This window comes from Gigantopelta aegis, chromosome 10 (genome assembly GCF_016097555.1).
Source record: "Gigantopelta aegis isolate Gae_Host chromosome 10, Gae_host_genome, whole genome shotgun sequence".
Classification (NCBI taxonomy): Eukaryota; Metazoa; Mollusca; class Gastropoda; order Neomphalida; family Peltospiridae; genus Gigantopelta; species Gigantopelta aegis.
This window is the reverse complement of record NC_054708.1, coordinates 14,336,277-14,359,134: the sequence shown is the minus strand read 5'-3', so window position 1 is coordinate 14,359,134 and position 22,858 is coordinate 14,336,277. Positions and strand designations below refer to the sequence as shown.

At 33.0% G+C, this 22,858-nt stretch overlaps 1 protein-coding gene and 1 long non-coding RNA gene across 12 annotated transcripts in view; one reads left to right on the top strand and one right to left on the bottom strand.

Moving 5' to 3' along the window:
* Positions 1-22,858, top strand: part of LOC121384134 (voltage-dependent calcium channel type A subunit alpha-1-like) — a 139,631-nt gene that overhangs the window by 16,771 nt on the left and 100,002 nt on the right. For all 11 annotated transcript variants that reach the window (XM_041514386.1, XM_041514381.1, XM_041514384.1 and 8 more), the window contains exons 9-16: positions 14,193-14,300; positions 15,941-16,022; positions 16,872-16,999; positions 18,006-18,118; positions 18,448-18,557; positions 19,084-19,215; positions 20,626-20,698; positions 21,353-21,470. In XM_041514386.1, coding sequence (XP_041370320.1) covers positions 14,193-14,300; positions 15,941-16,022; positions 16,872-16,999; positions 18,006-18,118; positions 18,448-18,557; positions 19,084-19,215; positions 20,626-20,698; positions 21,353-21,470 — 864 coding nt within the window. The remainder of the gene's footprint in view (positions 1-14,192; positions 14,301-15,940; positions 16,023-16,871; positions 17,000-18,005; positions 18,119-18,447; positions 18,558-19,083; positions 19,216-20,625; positions 20,699-21,352; positions 21,471-22,858) is intronic.
* LOC121384139 lies at positions 9,402-11,443 on the bottom strand. The gene is made up of 2 exons (XR_005959347.1): positions 11,190-11,443; positions 9,402-9,521 (listed from the first exon to the last, which is right to left on the bottom strand). It is a non-coding gene; the product is annotated as an uncharacterized LOC121384139 (long non-coding RNA).

Below are 22,858 nucleotides of genomic sequence, written 5' to 3'. Positions count from 1 at the left end.
AGCTGCCAAGAGAATCGACCAATAACAATTCCATGGCATACGGTCTTCCCATCCAAGTGCTGGAGGAGTACGGCATTGAAGCATTGGACGAATGCACGCCTACTCCCGAAGACTCACATTTATACAGTTCACAAACTCTAGGTCTGACATTTCATCTTCGGCTTAGGTCTTTGTCTTTATCCACCAACTGCAACTCAACCCCCATACCCTCCTCACCCCACCCTAGTACTGGTGCTGGTGCTGCATTGTTTATTAATAACCTTATTTGGTATTATGGTTTATCTTGATGATATACTTTCCAGACACTACAATGTATATAGCTGCATTGGCATTTTTATATTAAATGCTGAATGCTTAGAAAATAGTACACATTTTTTCCTGATTTGGTAGATATAATATTTGGGAATTTTAGTATTAAAATAGCTTTTGATTTTCAGTAGTAGACCCAGAAGCATGTGGATTTAGGAGGAGTGGTTAGGGTGGATAAATTCAAAGATTTTTATAACTTAAAACAGTGCTCCACAACTGGTATATCAAAGGTCATGCCATGGTTGAGGGAAAGTACATATAAAGGAGCCCTTGCTGTTTATCAGTAAGAGCAGCTGTGTGTGACAGTATAATTATTACTATGTGTTGTACAGACTTTCATTATTGATGTGTATCGGTTTAACTGTATCCATGCTTTCCCATCAGTTCTGTCCATGTAAAACCCCATAGTCAGAAAAAATCGCACTTCAAAATAGGTTTCATAAATTCATCATTTTAATTATATACTGAATTCAATCTGTACCAGTAAATCAACTTGGCCTTGCCTTTTTTTAATAAATTAAATATTTACTTTTTAGACTTAAGCCAGTATGATATATTTATAATCAGCAAAATTATTTTAGATCCGGTAGATATTTGTTGGCATTTTTCTTTCTTTATGGTTCAGATTACATTAGTAGTTTTTTTTTTACAAAGCTTACAAAGCTTGCATTTTTGTGTGCATCATTTGTTAAAATATATTCAAATAATGTTTAGAAATCATTTGTTGTCAAAACTTGTAATATAACACTAGCAAAAACTGACCAAAAATAGTCCATTGACCCAAAATTAATTTTGTTGAGTGTAGTTATAGTCATGTACAAAACTAATAAATGTGAAGTATTTGTAAAATGTGTAAGACCATGCATGGCCTATCCATTCATTTGCAAGTAAAAGTAGTCCATTTGTTTTGGAAACCAATAATACACATGTAAAATATGCCATAAAACAGCATGCTGAAGGAGCATTAATTAAGCTAACATGCTGAATTGCTCATGTTTTAAATTTTTGAATTGTGGGATAGATAACATGGGAGAATTCCAAAACAAGAGATACAGCTGTTGTTTCTTAGATTTATTATTTCATTATTCGATCATTACTCATTATTTCACACCTCCATAATTAAAAAAAACAATTATCAGTCACCCTTTCCATTCCTAATCCAACTCTTTTTGTAGAATAGGACCTTCAATGCATCATCCATTTTACAGCGCTCATCTTTTTGGAGCTGATTTTTAGAAGCAAATTATTATTATTATTTTTTTAATTCTTTTAATCTCCTTTTTGGTGGTAATAAATATGTGTTTTATACATGTATTACATTAATTGCACATAAATTTTAATGACTTTCATCAGTAGCTTAGTTGTTTGTTCTGAGCTCTGTATGGTCTTTTTAATGCAGTAATGTTATTAACAGCTGCTAAAGGGTAGTGAATGTTGAAAAATGCATTTCAAATTATTTTAAATTAACTGAAGCTTAATATTTGAATGGTTTTGAGGTGAAATGTTTTGAGTGACATACATGTATTTGCACTTAAATTGGGCATGATTATTTTGAGCATACATATTTTGGGCATAACCAGTTAAAAATTATCACCTTTACTTTGGTATAATCTAAGCTTTGATTGTTTATAGTTGTAATGGCCAAGCTATTCTTTTCTTCCACTGTTTGCCAGATGTTCTCTGTTTATTTACAGAAAACCAGTGTGTTTTCTTAATTTGAGAATGGCCTGAGTTAATACACGGTATATGGTTATGCTTCTATCTCTGCTGAATTTCTGGTTCAGACCTTTCACATCATTTCAGTGTTGGACTATACAAGCATCATGCATACTAATGGAAACAGTTGTTTTCTGTACACACATGTAGCGTGTATGTAGCAGGTTGCTGAAATCATGGAAACAAAAATCCATTACTCATTATCATGCAGTATAATCTATCATTACCATGATTAGGCAAAAACAGTTTGCAATGGATTTCAGTGATCACAGGGCATGAAACTGAAAATGTGTTTCCCATAAAATTTGAAATCCTAAGATCTGGAGACGATTTCACAAAAATCTGTTATTGATGACTGAAATCATACTTTACTTAGATTTTATTGTGTAGATTATCCATTTCCGTACATTCGAAGTGTTTTTGATCATTCTGGTGTTTTTAATATCACAAAATGCATTTTTCATGTTTTTAAAAATGCACGTGCGTCTGAGAGGTAACAGTTACATGTATGGAGTCAAGTTTTAGTCTATTTTTAGAGGGTATATATTTGCCCATTTCAAAGTCACAGACTCATGTTTCACTCAATTGTAATTTTATTCCTATGTGTTACAGGTTTGTAGATTAACTTAACTTAGTGTTAATTTTCACGGGCTGAAACTAGGGTCTGTCCCTTTAATTTTACTCAGAAAATTTAACATTATGAAAGATGGAGCATTATAAGGATAAAAGAAAAGGAAATACGTATAATTCAATCTCTATTAGTTATACTGTTAGATTCATGCAAATTGTGATTAATAATGGTCATAAATTTACATTTACATGTACATTTTGTATGTGCAAAACTACGGTTTACAATGTTTTGTGAAATTTGTTTATGTACTGGTACTACCGGTATATATAGGCTGTCATTACTTTCCAGCTTTATACTGCCCTTAATGAACAAGGACATGTACATGTAATTATATTGTCTGAACTGACCACTCATCACAGACAATGAATGATGTACTGTAAATTGTAAAATATTAGCATTCTTAAACTTTAGCGAAATGCAAATAAATAACATATTAGTGACATAAAATTTTATTGAGGCCATCATATCAAACACTAAGCAGAAGTTTAAGTTATAGGATCAGGTAATATTTTAAATCAATTTTGACATTTATACATGTACACATGTATGCAGGTATAATTACAAACAACTTACATTTAATAGGAATTTGCAGTAATGTGCATGCTAACTATCAATTGTTGTTTACTATCCATTTGGTTTAATCAATATAGCATGTAACCATTGTTATGTGTTCAGTTAAGCACTGGCAAAGCAAACACACAAATGTTTTCCGAAACGGTCTGTTCTACATCATGAAATATTAGTATCTTGTATAACATCATTAAATTCACTAACATTTCCTGCTCACTAACATTTCCGTATGTTAACAGTAAATAATGAAAATAAATAATTCAAGGAAAACCGGAATTTCATTGCATGCCAACAGGATGCCTCCGGTTGTGTTAAAAGCCAACTTTGGATGATTGCATACCATGTGGTACCTGTGGCTATGTTAAAAACCAATTTTGGATCATTATAAATGATGTTTTACAGTTGACAAAACATGAATACTGAAAGAGATATATGACTTCATTTGTATTTGTGCATTCCAAAGGAATCTGTTAGTGAGCATGCATGTATATTGCTAATTTAATGCAGATCGAGGTAGAATTGATTGAACTGCACGTTTTACATCAGAAAAACAAATGAGATATGGTTGGATTTGAAATGTCAAAGCTGCATCCTGTCTCCCTATATCAGATCTGCATATTTCCAAACTGAATATGTAACAGCATCAATAGTTGATGATCATATTTACGGATGTTTGGCAAAGATTTAATTTAAATTTGTTTGTATAATCATTGGTTGATACCAGACTGACTATAGTCTTGGTTTTATTGTAGTAGTGATGAAAGGGAAAGGGAATGTTTTATTTAATGATGCACTCAACACATTTTATGTATGGTTATATGGCGTCGGACATATGGTTAAGGACCACACAGATACTGAGAGGAAACCCACTTTCGCCACTTCATGGGCTACTCTTTTCGATTAGCAGCAAGGGATCTTTTATATGCACAATCCCACAGACAGGATAGCACATACCACAACCTTTGATATACCAGTCGTGGTGCACTGGCTGGAACGGGAAATGGCCCAATGGGCCGCCTGACGGGGATCGATCCCAGACCGACCACGCAGCAAGCAAGCGCTGTACCACTGAGCTATGTCCTGCCCCTGAAGTACAGATGAAAACCAAAAGTATTTTCTTTAGGCTACTTAAACATTTTACCTGGCTGTCGGTCACATTAATTGAGTCAAAATTTCTAGTTATGAAGTCATGGTTTTTCTTCTTCTTTTTTTTTTGGGGGGGGGGGGGGGAGGGGGGCATTGATGGGGGAGGTCATATGGGTCCTGTGACCACCCACACCCATTTGAAGTGTATTTGTTCATGACTTTTTAAAAATTTCATTATCCACAATTTTTACTTTATAATTAAGCCAAGGATTATTGGGAAAATCACTTCTTATACCCAGTGCCTGCAGACTAAAATTTTAATATTCTTGAATTACTAGTAATTTCATAAAGATTGTGTGAAATCATTTAATCTGTAATTATTTTATCACAAAATGTTTTTGTAAAAAAAGCAAATTATATTGAACATGCAACTATGATAATGGACCTTTAATCGCTTGAGTTATATACACGAAGCTTTTGAAAGCTTCCACGCTGGTTCTTGAATACATGGTATAAAACACGGATGACTGTGTCAGGCTGTAACGGCCCATAATCCATTGTTCTGAAGTAAACGTGTAGATATAAAATGCAATATTGATCCGCTTTTGAAACCGATGACTAATCATCATGCCTATTTGTTATCAATATCCATTGTCATGCTTTACATAAAGCATTTAGTAAAGTGCTGCATTCGACATTCTCTAAGTGCATGCAATTATCTGTCTACACAAACAGTTCTTTGGAAATCATCACAAAATTCTGACACTATTAGTCTGCACTTAGTTTTAAATTGTAGAGACAATGTCACTGATCATGTCAACAACAAAAAGCAACCACTGCAGTTAGGTGCAGACAGAAAGACATTAAATAAATATGATGGTTATAGAATTTGTAACCTGAACACAACAAAAACACCAAAAACCAACCACAGTTATATGCAATCAGAAAGACATTAAATAAATATGATGGTTATACATATTGTAAAACCGTTATTCACAATCATGCAAGACATATCTCTCTGCACAATGCAGAATCAAAGGCCAAAATAGTGGTTGAATTGATTAACATCTATAAGAGGACAGCCACTCTTGAGGAGATCCATTACTAATGTATCCTTCCTGTACTGCCACAAATGAGACTGCCATAATTCTCAGTGTAGTTTACTAAATCAAAACTGTCACATGACAGAGATCATTTAAATAAATATAGCTGTGAGGACATGCACTCATAAATAAATGACTGTCAAAACAGTAATGATATCAGGTGTTTGCGAAAGGTGAGCATATCCTGCCCCTCCGGTGGTATCAGTCAAGAGTACTACCACCATAGCGGTTAAGTCTGTATGACCTTTCATCATAAAACAATGCAGTTGTAATATATTTGTATACTTCTGCTATAATCAGTTCTTGCCAGCTGTAAACTGTTCTTGCTAGCATTTATTTTTAATAAAGGAGAGATAATAGAAAGTGAGACAAAGTTGAGACCAAAGTGAGATAAATGTAGATCATACATGGCCTAATCCACTAAACTGTCATAAATTTGTGATCTCACAATGTTAGGACTATGTGATGATGCTTAATACTACCAAATCAAATCCCATAGACAACAGTAGTAACTAAAACTCCTACTTGCAGCATATCAATCAACATAAACGCCATGGATATAAATATTACCACCCCTCACCCTTAAAGCAAATCAGAAAAAATTGGGGGTCAAGCTGCTCATTTCTGAGATAACAGGTAGTGTCTATTACTACCCTAGTTCCACATAAAATTTGAGTACTTTTTTTTACAGTTACCTCATACATATTTCAAGCACAGGGCTACTTGACACAGTGATACTAGATGAAATAAAATTGCATACATTTTTTGCCCAGATGAAACTTCTTGTTTTTTTACACCCAACACACTCACATTTATCACCAATCACAGGACTTGTGCTGTTCACTTCTCTATCAAAAGTTTGGTGCACCTCGAACTTTGACCCAGCCAGAAGTTATTAGGTTTAGTACTACCGTAAGAGAGCACTCCAAAGTGAGATCAATTTTCACCAGAGTGAGATATGAGTCTTGATAAAAATTTGATAATATATAGACCACTGTGACTATGAGATGAGTTTAGATCAGAGTGAGATGAGATTAGATGGAGAGAGATGATCAGTCTATGGTAGAGAGATCATTTTAGATTTGAGTGAAATAACATAGACCAATTAAATGAGATCAAAGTTGGATTATTTCAGATCAAAGAAATTATTCTAGCTAGATTAGAAAGAAAGAAATGTTTTATTTAACGACACACTCAACACATTGTATTTACGGTTATATGGCGTCAGACATATGGTTAAGCACCACACAGATATTGAGAGAGGAAACCCGCTGTCACCATTTCATGGGCTACTCTTTTTGATTAGCAGCAAGGGATCTTTTATATGCACCATCCCACAGACAGGGTAGTACATACCACGGCTTTTGATATACCAGTCGTGGTGCACTTGCTGGAATGAGAAATAGCCCAATGGATCCACCGACAGGGATCAATATCCCACACCGACCGTGCTTTGAGCGAGCGTTGTACCATTGGGCTACATCTCCCCCCCCCCCCCCCACACTAGATTAGAGTGAGATAACATGACTCAAATGAGATCAGTCAAGATCAAGTAAGATTAGTCCAAATCAGGAGCTCATTCTATATTAAAGTGAGATGATGTTGGATCAATCTATGTGTGAGTGAGATCAGTCTGCATTTGGGTGATATAATGTACCCCATCTATAACTGGCACCAGTCTAGGTCCAATTAACGAGCTACTCTTGGCTTACTTATAATTTCTAAAACTATACGTAGCTCCCTATCTTTATCTTTTGGCTGACTGTTCAAAATTGCACCTAACTTTCTTCATCAAAAATATGCACCCATTCTCTTTGGCTTAATCCTACGGGACATCCCAAATTTCATAGCGCCATAACACCCTCCGCCTGTTACCTACAACAGCTTGCTCTGAATGTGCACGTTAAACACTCTGACCTGATCTGACCTAGATTGAGTGAAATAACTATCTAGATCCAAGTGAGATATCTACATGTATCTAGATCCTAGTGAGATATCTGTTTCGATCAAAGTGAGATGTATCTACATCAGAGTTAGGACATTCTACACCACATTGGTATCAGCTTACTAAACCAAATAACTTCCGGCGGGGTGCACCCAACTTTTGATACAGAAGATAACACCACAAGTCCTGTGATTAGTGATAAATGTGTGTTGGTTGTAAAAAAATTAGTTTTATCTGGGCAAAAAATGTATGCAGTTTTATTTCATCTAATACGTACCACCGTGTCAAGTAGCCTTGTGCTTGAAACATGTATGGGGTATCTGTGAAAAAAGTACTCAAATTTTGTGCGGAACTAGGGTAGTCATAGATGTTACCTGTTGTCTCAGAAATGAGCTGCTTGTCCCCCATTTTTTTCTGATTCACTTTAAGGGTGAGGGGTGGTAGTATTTATATCCGTAGCGTTTATGTCGATTGATACGCTGCAGGTAGGAGTTTTAGCCACATATGTTACTATTGTCGTCTATGGGATTTGATTTGGTAGTATTACACCCTTATAGACCATCATTGATATCAGCTTTGACCAGAGTTTAACACTTAATACCTGCTGATTAAACAATTAATGCTTAATTAAATAAATCTTTTTTTCCTGTTATAATTTTGCATTTTCTATTGATAAATATCTCCTGTGAAACACTTGTACTACTAGGTTGTGAATCTTAAAATATATGTGGTAGCCCTTACCGAAATGACTTATATTTTTCACTTATAAGTGAAGTATAAGTCGTTAATACTTTTCAAGTATAAGTGACTTATAAGTAAACGATTAGGATTTTGTATGCAAATGAGGTATCACTTATACAAAGTATATGTGACCTATAAGTGAAGTGTTAACCAAATATATAAGTGAAGTGTAAGTCATTCGCTTATATTTAACAGAAGTGTTATATATAAGTGACTTATAAGTGAAGTACCAGGTATAAGTGAAGTATAAGTAATTCACTGATATTTAACACAAACTGCTGTATAAGTAAAGTATAGGTGAAGTATAAGTGATTCACTGATATTTACAAACATTGCTGTATAGTGAAGTATAAGTGATTCACTGATATTTTACAAAAAATGCTGTATAAGTGAAATATAAGTGAAGTATAAGTGATTCACTGATATTTTAAAAAAAAACCCACTATAAGTGAAGTATAAGTCATTCACTGATATTTAACAGAAACTGTTGTATAAGTAAAGTATAGGTGAAATATAAGTGATTCACTGATATTTTACAAACATTGCTGTATAAGTGAAGTATAAGTGAAGTATAAGTGATTCACTGATATTTACAAACATTGCTGTATAAGTGAAGTATAAGTGATTCACTGATATTTTATAAAAACGCTGTATAAGTGAAGTATAAGTGAAATATAAGTGAATATCAAAGGTTGTGGTATGTTCTGTCCTGTCTGAGGTAAGATCATATAAAAGATGACTTGCTGCTTTTGAAACATGTAGAGAGCTTCCTCTGAATACTATGGGTCAGAATTAATTATCAATTTAATTTTTTACATCCAGTAGCCAGTGATGAACTAATCAGTGCTCTGGTGACATCATTAAACAAATGAAATTAGGCAGCAATCTGTCCCTGGAGGCCAAATTTCAATATTCTTAGGTAATTTACGTATTAATGCAACTGACCCTATCTCCACCCACAGAAATGGACACCAATTTTGGTCAAGCTACCAACTGGTAACAAATGTTTTGTCAAGAAAAAGAAAAAGAAAAGAAAAAAGAAGAGTGAAACAACAGGTTCAAAATCCATGAATACCATAGGAATTCCCATGACCCATTTAATTCAAATAATTGTTTTAAAAAGTTATTGTTCTTATGTCACCAGTACAGTATGACAGCACTTCCACACCCTATCTGTAAACTGTCAGCAAGACATAAAATTGAAGCACAATAGTCTTTAACAAAGTAGTGTTTCATTCTTCCCGAAGTGACCCACTAATACATGTATATCTGAACAGTATATGCAAAGAAATATTTTATAAATAATATAAATGAATATTTATTTTTAAATGTTAGATTGGATTCTCTCACATCCCATTTTTTCAGTTATGTCTTATTCACTGCCATCTTGATATATGTCATCCAACATTCAGATGGGATTCTGCAAAAGAAAAAAATATTTTATATAGTCTGAATAGATCTGCTATGTAATTAGCAATTGTTTAATGTAAACATTTAGTTCTTTCTATTAGTTTTTAAAGACTAAGTTAGAGAATCACAGCCTACCAAGTTTCAGATGTGGGGAATCAAAACTTCAGGAAGAAACAAACTTTCAGTTAAATTTTCAATTTTACTTCTAAAAATAATAGTTTAAAAAAATATTCAATCAAATCTCTAGAATAAACGTTAATTTTTGTATTAAAACAGACTTTGAAATATTCAATGTTGAACTTTAATTTTAATTAAGAAGAAACCAGAAAATAAAATACATACATGTATATACATATATTTTTAAACTCTTAAGTTCTGGAAAGTACTAGAAAGAATCATGCAAATAAGTAATAACTGTTTATAAATTTCTCTGATTCAACTGATTATGTTTTCATAAGTTTCATGTATTTGTATACATGTACATGTTGAGGATATTAAAGCTGGATCGATGATCAACTTTAATAAAACATCAGTCAGACTGATTTGTTCAGTACATGAACCATTACAACATGTATGCATCTGGAGATATATTATAACTGGTGAATAAATGAAAACATCCATTTTAATTTTGCATTTTGTAAAAAATATGATGACACTAGGTTTTTCTTTTTGGTGTTCTCTGTAGCATCTTTATTTTTTCTGAACAAACAATAGGTATTCTGACTTTAAAACAGTTTAATGTAAATGATATTAACATGCAATGATTGGGCTTATAAAAATTAATGTGTATTAAGCAAACATAAAAGCTAACAAATATGTTTCATGTTACTGTTTAAAATGTCAGTTATTACAACTGCCCCCATTTCCGTTGGGCTTTTAATTAGAACTGTGTGAAGTAAATTAATTACTCCCAGTCTGCTAGAAGTAGAGATACACATCCTTTTGATAAGACAGGTACAAAGTGATCAGGTGACAACTCCCATTATGATTCTCCTATAGACATTTTATTGCCCCAATTAGTGGAGCTATGTAATCCCTTTGTAAGGTGATATCTAAAGACTTCCAGTGTTTGTGAATTGCAGAAGTTGATGAACATTACATAAATTATTTTAGTTCATTTAATCAAAATATATATATATATATATTTATGATGCTTTTCAAGTTGGTTTTATCACATAAACTGTTTTAATGTACAATGGCACAAATGTTCCTCCATTGCTCCTATAGTCACAATGATCAAAATTATATTATTAAAAATTATAACTTATTAATACTTCCAAGCTATTAATTGATCATATGGATTTAAAAACTTTAAAATTTGCCTTGACATAAAAAAAGAAAGAAAAATCATGTTTGTTGGTAACAGAGGGAAACCACAAGTATATTTTAATTAATTACTACTAATTACTTATAATATTTAAATGTAAACAACAACACCAAACCTTTATGTGACAAAATAACTATAATCAGCACTATAGTTTGAACTATATAGTTGTATTCACTAAATGAAATGTCTATGCACATGCATTAACATAAATGAAGATAATTTATCAGACAAAGGAATGCCGCCATTTTGTCTATTTGAAAATCCAACAATGATTGTAATGCATGGTTTTTAAATGAAAAACATGAAGTGTTAAAATTAAAAAATAGGTGCTATATGTAGTCATATACTTACCAAATTAGTTTTCCTGTATGATAGACTTGTTCCACGGACATGAGGTATAGTCTTAACAAAACACATGTGCACAAAGAAAATGTCCAGGTGCCGCCATTTTTTTTTTTCTTCTGTAGTTTCCTCCTACTGACTGGAGACCCACACAGTGGTATCTGAATTAAGTCCTTTTGAAGTTGCACCATGGCAAGGCTATTAATCTCAGGATTTTGCACCTCTCATAATAATCCCTTGTTCTATCTGAATTCCTGATGTCATTGTTGTTGTCTTTGTTTTTTTTTGTTTTTTAAAGTGAATTAACTTTTTTTTTATATGTAAATGTAAATTACTATTAATAGATAAAATAAATCCATACTGTAATAAACATTGAAATGGAGCTCACCTCCACCCCCCCCCCCCACCCCCCTCTGCCCTACAGCTATAATTTTACAGATATTTATTGTGACAGGTGGTGAGTCTGGAGGGTCTATTTAAGTGAGGAGGTAGCATGGGATAATTATAATCATATAGAATCATGTGTATTAATATTAATATTTACAATTATTATTGGAAATACTATCAAATTCTGTTACATGTATGTCTGGTTGTTTAGCCACTGTTCCCAATGAATTTGATAAATCCTGTGACAAGTTATGAATTTTTAAAAAATAACCATGAGAAAGTTTTGGACCTAGTTTTTTCCCCATTCATTTGGTACACATCATTTCCTTTGCAAAAGGACTATCTCCAAACTAATAGTTTACTTATATTTCACTTATAGCAACAAACAAAAAATGTCTTAATTCCAGTTCACTTATACCACTGATAAACCACTTATAGGTGAACTATATGTGGAGTATCAGTGATGTATCAGTTAACCATTCTTTTCACTTATACTTATACACACTGATACTTCACTTATACCAATATATGGGTAACTTATAGGCCACTTATAAGTGGCGTATAAGTAAAGTATATTCCACTTATAAGTTTGTATAAGTTATTAATCTACAAACCTGTAACACATAGAATACTAAACGAGCATGCCTGTCATACCATTTTTATGAAACAAGTGAACAGTTTTGGTATCTGACAAATGAAAGCGAGTCAGATACCAACACTGTTCACGAGTTTTATAAAAATGCTATGACAGGCCAGCTAGTTTAGTATTTTATTTATCACAAACCAACTGCAAACAACACAGAAGTCAGCAGATGTCGAGACCTACTACTACTGAGTACTACATGTTATTTTTCTACGAATTGGGTCAGCAGGTGATCTATGTCAAGTTCACGTCACGCCAATATTACACTAGTTAGATATATCGAGTGATTGTTATGACATGGCAGTATCTTACACTGGTGTGTTATAAATTTGGATAAAGTTACAATTGAGTGAAACATGAGTCTGTGACTTTGAAATAGTGAAATACCCTCTAAAAATAGACTAAAACTTGACTCCATAACTGTTACTTCTCAGACACATATGCTTTTTTAAAAATATAAGAAATCATTTTGTGATATTAACAACACCAGGATGACCAAAAACACTTCGAATGTGCAGAAATGAATAACCTAAACAATAAAATCTAAGTAAAGTATGATTTCAGTTATCAAAAATGGTACTAATAGTAAAAAAAACTATGCCTTAGTGTTTAAAAACTAGGGTATGTCCCTTTAATTGTTACTTCTATGACATATGATACCATGATATATTTGCTATATTGATTAACTATTTTTGTCTTGCTGATATTTGTATAGAAGACTGCCCAATACCTTGGCAAATGATATGTTGACATCTGTCAGTAAAATATAGTCTTCCAGGTTGTTGATAATTGAACCATTGTGTCAGTTATATTTGTACACCTGCTAAATAGGTTTTGTCGTTACAGTCCTTCTTTCTTTTCTTCTTTCTTTTCTCCCTCTAAACCTTTTTCTTTCTTTACTTCTAACTCCACTGTTAACCCCATGTATTACATAATTATTTTATGTATCCATGTATCAGTTATGCATCATATGTATTCATATTTTGTTTATATTAGCACAGCTGTACGGTAGTGATATCAGGGCCCCAACCCTGACACTACCATATATATTTCTGGGGTTAATACACTATTTAAAACAAAAGTATGGAGAAGTAGAGCCCCACCTCTGGCCTTGCCAGATACTTTGGCACAGGTTGGATGTGTGTGAAGCTTTGCTGGATATAGGCATGTTAATGGGCATGAAGAAGTAGCTAAAGTCCTAATACAAATTATACTCTGGAATGAACTCACTAAAATTGTCTTAGCTTAGCTAGTAACTGGTTTAACGTGTCCATATACCACTAGGGTTTCGAACATGCCTATCCCAAGTCCAGCCTCCAATAGGATCGGGGGTCTGACTTGGGACAGGAATAAAAATGGTCTTACTTAATCTTTACCTGTTATTATGTACCGACAACAGGCAGGATATATTAAGGACAAAATGTATCATTTTATAAATGGAAAAAAAAAATCCATATTAATTTTATACTCAGCTAATCATTTACACACATACATGAACTTGTACAGAACAAAGATCTTCTAAATTCTGTCATTCCTTAATTCTGCAGTTGAAATTATGAAATATATATCACTTGATAATAGAAAATCAGTTGGTAATTGATATGATGCCCATCTTTGTCTGTTTGTCTGACTGTTTCTTTCTCTCTGTTTTTCTGTCTGTGTTTCTCTGGGGTTTTTTTTCTCTCTCTCTCTCTCTCTCTCTCTCTCTCTCTCTCTCTCTCTCTCTCTCTCTCTCTCTCTCTCTCTCTCTCTCTCTCTCTCTCTCTCTCTCTGTGTTGAAGAAAGATTATTAATAACTGTAATAATTAACACTGTGTGTGTCTCTCTGTCTCTATGTGTTCAATAAACATTTATAACTGTAATAATTAACACTCTGTGTGTGTGTCTCTCTCTGTCTCTATGTGTTGAAGAAAACATTATATTATTAATAACTGTAATAATTAACACTGTATGTGTCATTCTCTCTCTGTCTGTGTGTTTAGCTCGTCGAAGGGCAGCAGCTCGGAAGGTGAAGCAGCTGAAGGGAGAAGACACGGATGATGACAACACGGAGCCGATCGATGATGACTTACTGGTGGAGATGGCATTAGGTAATACGTGCTCCCAGCTCTCCCAGCTTCCCACATCTAGCGCAGGGCTTCAAGCAGATTACACACCATCAAATATTCATGGCACGAACACACTATATGCATATCCAGTTTGGATGAAATGACAATAGATAAGTCACTTCCAATGCATAATGCATTCGGTATGCTCTGTGAGCTATGAATGCTATGATTGCAATCACCGTTCAGCCATGTTTTTTTTATCATGTTGTATGCATTTTGTATATTACATGTATGTGAGTTAATGAATGCTGTTATTGGATTAACTGTTCAGCCTTTTTTTTTTATGATGCGGTATATGCATTCTGTATTTTCGGTGAGCTATGAATGCTGTCATTGCAGTCACTGTTCAGCCAAAATATTTATCATACTGTATTAACAGACAGAAAAACAAATATATATTTTATTGTTCATATACTTTTATTACTGAAAGAAAGAAAATAACTATTTTTTAATGACTGTTAACTGGTGTTTAATGGTTATTTCGACATTTAGTCTAGAGAGTGTGAGAAGTATTCCATGCATTACCACATACTACATGTAGGTTAATCCTCCGTCTAAATGACATGTAGCAAGGTATCTTTTATATGTACATTCTCTAGACACTGCATAGCACATACCTTGGGATTTGATGTACCAGTTGTGTAACTTGTTTGAGATGATGTTGATATTGTGCATATTAAAAACATGAGTAGAGAATTCTATTTATCCTATGTTAACACTTCTAAAATAACATTTTAATTCGATATGTAGTAAATCAAAGTTCTAAAGTCATCTTCATTGATAATATGATATCATCACAATTAGCACAACTTAATGTAGTTTGATGGCATGCACTTTCACTAAATCTTATCAAAACATTACATTCAGGTTATACAGGTCTTGTTGGCTGTAAACAAATAATACAATACAAATGTTGCTGACAGTAAAAAAAAAAGTTAAACAGTTTTAACAAATTGAGGATATTCCATTTTTTTGGTCAAATGTGATTTATATCTCATCAAGTGAAGTTTGCAATCGTATCTCCTGAGTCATGATATGATTGCAAACTTCACGAGATGAGATATAAATCATATTTGACAAAAAACATGAAATTTTCTATTTATTATATAACTTTTGGCAATTTACCTTTATTTTTAAAATGCCATCAGCAAAATAGTTCCGGCTTTCTTACAGTGAAGATAACACTTTCTACAGTGATGATAACACATTTTAGAGTGAAATAGTGAAATTTTCACTCTAAAATGTGTTATTGTCACTGAGTGACTGATACCACTTTTATTTGACTGATATTTAAGATATTTCACTAAATGTTATATAATTATAATAAAGCAAAATATCAAATGGGTTTGTGGATAGTATGGGTAAGTGATAGGATAATTAACTACATTGACTACAGTACTGACTTGACAGCTTTTTCACAGGGAATAGCTAGATATTTCTGTTCATGGTTCACGTACACCTTATAGATCAAAACTATTGGCAGCCAAATGAATTGCTTGATTATATTGTTTTAGCCACAACCATTACATTATAATACTGATTGAAAGGTGTAATAGTAATTTCAGGTGACAAATACATGTATAAATAAATTCATATGTAGATGTATTTTGTATTTATTTCAGGACCACCGTTTGCTAGAACCATCAAAAATAGAAAATACCAAGGCAGATTTGGTTCATTTTGGAGATCTGAGAAAAACTTTAGGTTTGTGTTATATTTCTCTTTTCTGATGTTCACGGTTACAGTTTTAAAATTTAATATGGTGTTCCTGTTGGTCCTGAAAACCCCCACAATTTGTTAAGTTTAATTTTTGAAGAAAAAAAAAATAGACAAGATTTTTTTTTTTTTAAATCTGGTCATATTATATATGACTCCATAAATCTAAAATGGAAAGGAAAGGAAAGAAAAGTTTATATGACAGCAGCTTTTAAATGATGAATATTTGGTATCTAATGTGTTGTATACCAGTTAGCTATCACTTCAAATATATTGGGATGTCATACAAATTTTATCTGGACCTTGCCTATAACTACCATATTACATGTATAATAGTTATTACAGTTGGTATTTTACAAGGTCTAGAGGGTGAGAGGATTAAATCGAAGCATGATAACAGATAATCTGTAATCTAGATGAAATGAAATATTTTCTGTATGTTAGCTGTAGCCTATATATATATATATATCTGTTAATTTTGGTTACTTATGCATTGCAAGTTCTGACATACATTTGTACTATATAATTATTAAATTATATATGAAGAGTTTCATCGCAAAATGCGATAAATGCCATATTAAAAACCATTGTGCGAATACCACTCAGACACTGTTAACACGTAGACAAACACAAGTCAGTTTTCAGCAAAATGCGATACGATTGTCTGAGGATATATCGCAGAGAAACTGGTGTAGTGTTTATGGTGGTTTGGAATAAAACGTTTTTTTAGGATTGGGTGTGTATAGTGGCATTTATCGTGTTTTGCGATGAAAGTCTTCATATATATATATATATATTAAAATTAAAGGACATTCTATTGTTTTTTGTTTTTCACAGGTTTTCTGTTCGGCGCTTAGTGAAGAGTCAATTTTTTTATTGGATAGTCATAGTTTTAGTGTTTCTCAATACAGCGTGTGTCGCATCAGAGCACTACGGGCAACCACAGTGGCACACAGATTTCTTGTGTAAGTGTCAGTCTTTACATTATTATCAGTTATCAGAGCAGTTTTAATTTTTATTGTCTCGCATTTACAAATTAAAATGGTGAGATATAGGTGTTAAGTTTTTTTCAGTGTCTTCGTCTGCTTTTGTGTTAAAGTTTCAAGTTAAAGTTTTGTATTTAGATCCGTTTCTCACAAAGTGTAAGTCCTGGGTCAATAAAACATGGTTTATAGTTGCACCTGTGGATTTTACTCACCAAAAATGTTTATGGTAGGCGAGACGTCATTTAATTCCTTAAAACTGATCATATCATTACATCAAATGAAACATCATTATGTTAAAAAACATAATGAAAAGGATGTTAGAAACTGATTTATTTGTATTTTTAACTAAACAATTGTAATATATATTAAAAAAGTTTTTTTTAAATTTGTGGTTTATCAACAGTCAAAAATTTAGTATAAAATCGCTTTGCTACACTATTATACAGGGTTTGTTTTACTGTTATACATCAATACATTCACATAAAAAGACAAACAATTCTTATTTACATATTGGTTTATATGACTCCCTATAAACCCACTCCATTCACTGTGTATAATTTTATTCTAATAAGACAGATAATAATTATTCGAACCATCCTTAAATCTGTGTGTATGCATCCAGCACTGCATTATCCTTTATCCACCCACCCATTTGAACTGTTTATATAATGTAATATATCGTAATATATTTATTGTCATGATTTATACATGTAATACATTACAGAGAAGTGGCGTAGCATGGGCGAGGCCAATGGGGCAGTTGCCCCAGGCACAAAATTCTGGACTGGTGGAAGGGACTCAGGGAGTGCTAATGGTCCACTGGTTAGGGGGCACAATACTTGCCTTGCCCCAGGTGCTGGCAACCCACTCTGCACCACTGTTACAGAGTAAAGCATTATTAAATATTATACATTTATCAAGTAATGTAGTTAATTGATATAATATTATTTGATACACATGTCCTTGTTTGTCTTTTCTATTTCAGATTATATGGAGTATGTGTTTCTAGGTTTGTTTATATCTGAAATGTTCATCAAAATGTATGGAGTGGGTGCGCGCATGTATTTCAAGTCATCATTCAATGTCTTCGACTGTGTGGTAAGTAAAATAGATATCTTCATGATCTGATTAGTTGTAATATATATACGCATTTATTTGGCCACTCTTTAAACGTATACTGTGCGATTGGATTGATGAACTGCTTTTATCATTTTTATTAGAAACTATTAACATTAACACAAATAGTGATCAATGTCTCACAAAATATACCTGAGGCCTAATTCACTAAACTCTCGCAATTAGTGCAATGCTAAAAGACTAGCCAAGAGGATGCTTTGTTGTATAGCAGAACCTAAGAGACCTTTATGAATTAGGCCCCTGATATATAGTGTATAATATTAAAAGTGATACTGTATTCTAACCAACAGGTAGTGATTGGCAGCATCATAGAGGTCATTTGGTCTGAGTTCAAGGATGGATCATTCGGTATCAGTGTTCTAAGAGCACTGAGACTTCTTAGGATTTTCAAAGTGACCAGGTGTGTATCTCGTCTCACCAAATTAAAACGTCATCTAATAATGCAAAATACTAATAAAACTACACTTTTAATAAACATTAGTGTTACTGCAATCAACCATTAACGTCAACTGCTTTTCATATAATATACAAGCTAGATTGTCAGCATTGTTTTCTAAGATCAAAAATACAATGTAATTGTAGGAAAGTGCTTCACATAAATGCGAGTGATAAACTTGACAATAATGCATTTATTTTAATGGAACCCAGATTAGCAATTAAAGAGACTGTCATGAGTTTGCTTCCATTGTGAGATGTTTCCAAGCCTTTTTGATGAAGATGTTGATGATATATGTACTGTACTGTTTGTGGGGTAATGCATGTAAAAGATCCCTTGCTACTAATCGGAGAAGTTGCTGCAGTGTATTTCCTCTCATTATCTCTGTGGTCCTTAACCATAATAATGATTATGTCCGACATCATATAACCATAGTTAAAATATGTTGAATGTGTCGTTAAATAAAATATAAATTCTTTCCTTCTTGCAGATACTGGTCGTCTCTACGTAACTTAGTCATCTCACTTCTTAGCAGTATGCGTTCCATTGTGAGCTTGTTGTTTCTGCTGTTCCTCTTCATTCTCATCTTTGCCTTACTTGGAATGCAGTTGTTTGGAGGAGAGTAAGTCATTTGCATTTACTTTGTGATAAATTTATAAACAACATAAACAATATATCCATTTGTAATAAAATTATATGATAATTGATAGCTACAATTGGGTACTTGAAAGGAATGGCAGGCTCTTGGGAGTTTTGTGATAAATTCATAAACAATATAAAAAATATATCCATTTGTAATAAAATTATTTGGAGGAGACTAAGTCCAAGGTTTTATTTCTAACATCTGACTTGACACCCATGGCTTTGAAATTGGGAATTTTAGCGCCCTTTTACCAAAAATTGGGAATTTTCAGTTTCATTTCAAAAACATCTTATTAAGCCAAGTTAGAATTTTAAAAGTAATGCTATATATATATATGTATATATATACAATATGAACTTGTGTTTATTCAAATAAATATATTTATTGTACATTACAAAATGTTATTGGGAAGGGAAGGTTTGTCAAGTGAATGAGATTTACATTCAGATTGGGAATTTTTTACACCAAAATTGGGAATAAAAAATAACATAGCTTTTGAGGAATGGTGCCGATTATCGGAGTCTAGAAACATAGGTGATAAAACCCTGAAGTCATTTGCATTTACTTTGTGATAAATTTATAAACAACATAAACAATATATCCATTTGTTATAAAATTATCTGATATTTGATAGCTACAGTTGGGTACTTGAAAGGAACGGCATGTTCTTGGCAGTTTTTAACTACAAGTCGGCATCATTAGGTATTTTGGCATCAAACATAAAGTAATTGGATAATTATATAACTTGAAACTCCTCTAAACTGGACACTCATGAGACCAAGTAAAATAGTCCATGGGTTAGATACCGACCCCTCCCACCCACCAGGGGACAAGTATTTTTAGATACCCTATTGTATATCAAAAGTCTGTTTCTAAAGTGTATCCAATTTAGAGAGGTTCTATTCTGTGCTGATATTTAAAAAGAAATTGTGCAAAATACATTGCGTGGTTTTGATGAAATTTCAGTTTACAGAGGGTCTGGTTTTGAGGGGTTTCACTGTACTAGGTCTAGTGGATTAGAAACAAAATTCATTAAGCTACATGTATGAATGAATGTTAAAATGTATCTCATTCATGCAAGCTGCATACATCCCACTTAATTAATGTGGTCATTAAAAATAAAAATTAAATTAAATTCTTCAAGTGGTGAAATTTTAAGTAATCTTAATTGCTTTATTCTTAGTTTGATTTGCACCATTGAACACTTCTAGAATTTGATTCAGATGGAAATGGCCAAAAATTGGGAAGATGCTTAAATATTTGGGATCAGTGTTTTTGATTAGGAACAATTGTTCACATACATTGTACATTGTTCTATCTATAAAGCATGGCTGCACATATGCATTTAAAATGTATAATATGTAAAGTTAATTTCATTTTCTATTTCAGAATGAATTTTCCAGATGGCCGACCTCCAAGCCATTTTGATACATTTCCGATTGCACTACTAACAGTATTTCAGGTGTGTACCGTTAAATCTGTCTACATTTACCACTCATGTGACCTACGTGTCATGATCTCAATTTCAAACATTCTTAATATACTGTTCACCAAGTGGTCAGTCACCATTCTTTCTTTGAAAACATATACAGTAACAATTAATTTTTATTCTTGTATTCCTGAAGTCCATGTACATTGTATGTCTAACAATCCAGACATATGTACCAAATTCCTGATGGTGTTTACGTAATTCATCTTGGAGGTTCTGAATCACATCAATAGAGCTCGATCCCCTTCTCATCCAGTGTTTAGATCAAATGGCACGAATGTCTGAGAATTAATGTCTCTGTCAACTATTTCAGGGACTAATGATGCATTAATATGAAGTACAGTGCAGTCACAGTACATGTACATAAATAGACTGCTGCCATTTTAACCATTAATTTCTTATCTATGTGCAGCTTGCATGCAGCAAGAAAACATCTCATATATCATGCAATTTAAATTGTGAGGAACAAAATCGCAAAGGTTAGCAAGCAGTTTAATCATTGATTCTGGCTTTAAATATTGAAGCTGAAAGTCTGATTATCTATCTGTTATGAAACGAAATTTACTGAATATAGCATATAAATTAATCAAATTTTAATATAAAATGTTTTGTTTTTTTACTCTCCAGATATTAACTGGAGAAGATTGGAATGAAGTGATGTATAACGGAATCCGGGCTCACGGTGGGACAGACAAAGGCATGATTTTCTGCCTCTACTTCATTGTGCTGGTGCTCTTTGGTAACTGTATCCTTGGCAACAAATATTTTCTTTTCGACTTCACCTGACCTCAAACAATGGCATATTCCCCTAGGGATATTATTCTGGTCTGAACATCGCAACAGTTGTCTACCAGTCAGTCTTCCAAACCCTCCTTTCTCCATCTTGCTGACACGCTTGCAAGCTACACACTGAATAGGCTATGCTCCCAGGTGGCAGGCTGCACATTCACAACAGAAATTACGCATGTCAAAGTACTAGTTAAATGCAAATAATCATTTCATTATTATTTTGTCAAAAATATATTTCTTTTCTACTTCACCTGACCTCAAACAATGGCATAATTCCCATAAGGATATTAGTCTAGTCCGAACATCACAACAGCCAATGGGATGGCTTCAGAATCTTCCAATGAGTCCTCTGCTTCCTCTTCCGGTCACGTGCAAGACTGTAACTTCTTTCTCCTAAGCAATAATTGTAGTAAGTGTCCATTTGTTTTAAAGTCATAAACATAATTATTACCCATATGTGGCTAAAAATATCTTTGTACACATCGCAGTGATACATCCCACTAGAAAGCCAAGTGGGACTTAACACTTCGACGTCACACGATGACGTCATCAATTGAAACACTACAACCTTACAGGAACATCAACCAAATGAGTTGAATGATATAAATTAAGATCAATTATGAGTAATAAATAGGATGTTAAACTCACTACCATTTCATATCATCTTTATGTCCCTTGTGAAATAACTTTCATTGTCACTTGCTATAAGCTCGTTTAATATCCTATAAATATGTGATAGGTCTGTGACAGAATTGTGTTCTTTTTATAATGCTAAATATAGATCTGAGCAAATATTTATTGTCTGGTTTCAGTACTTTTATATACAGTGACACCTGTCTAAATCAGACACTGAACAAAGCAGAATGCTGTGAAAACCTGACAAGTTTCACGGTCCCACATTTTCTAAATTGTAAAACATGACCCTCTATACACCAGATTCTGTCTAAATCAGATAAATATTATGTCCCTTGCATGATCCAATTTAGATAGGATTTATTGTATAAATAAAAATGTTAATTTACTTTATATTACATACAACTTTGTTAATAATGCTTCTTGCAAGTGGATATGTATGGAAATAGAGAATATCAATGAATCATAATCATGGTAATTTTTCTAGATTGTCACAATGTATGAAGATTATTGATATACATGTATATCACAGAGTAGTTTGAAGCTAAAGTATTATAATATAGTAGCATACATGTATTTAGGATTGACTGATAAAAATGTATGGCTGTCTAACTGTAGGGTCCACATTAAGTTTAAACTGGCTGTGAAATTGAACGGAAAAACATTAAAAAGGAGAGACACTTAATGCCTTGATACCCCTCTAGATTCTCC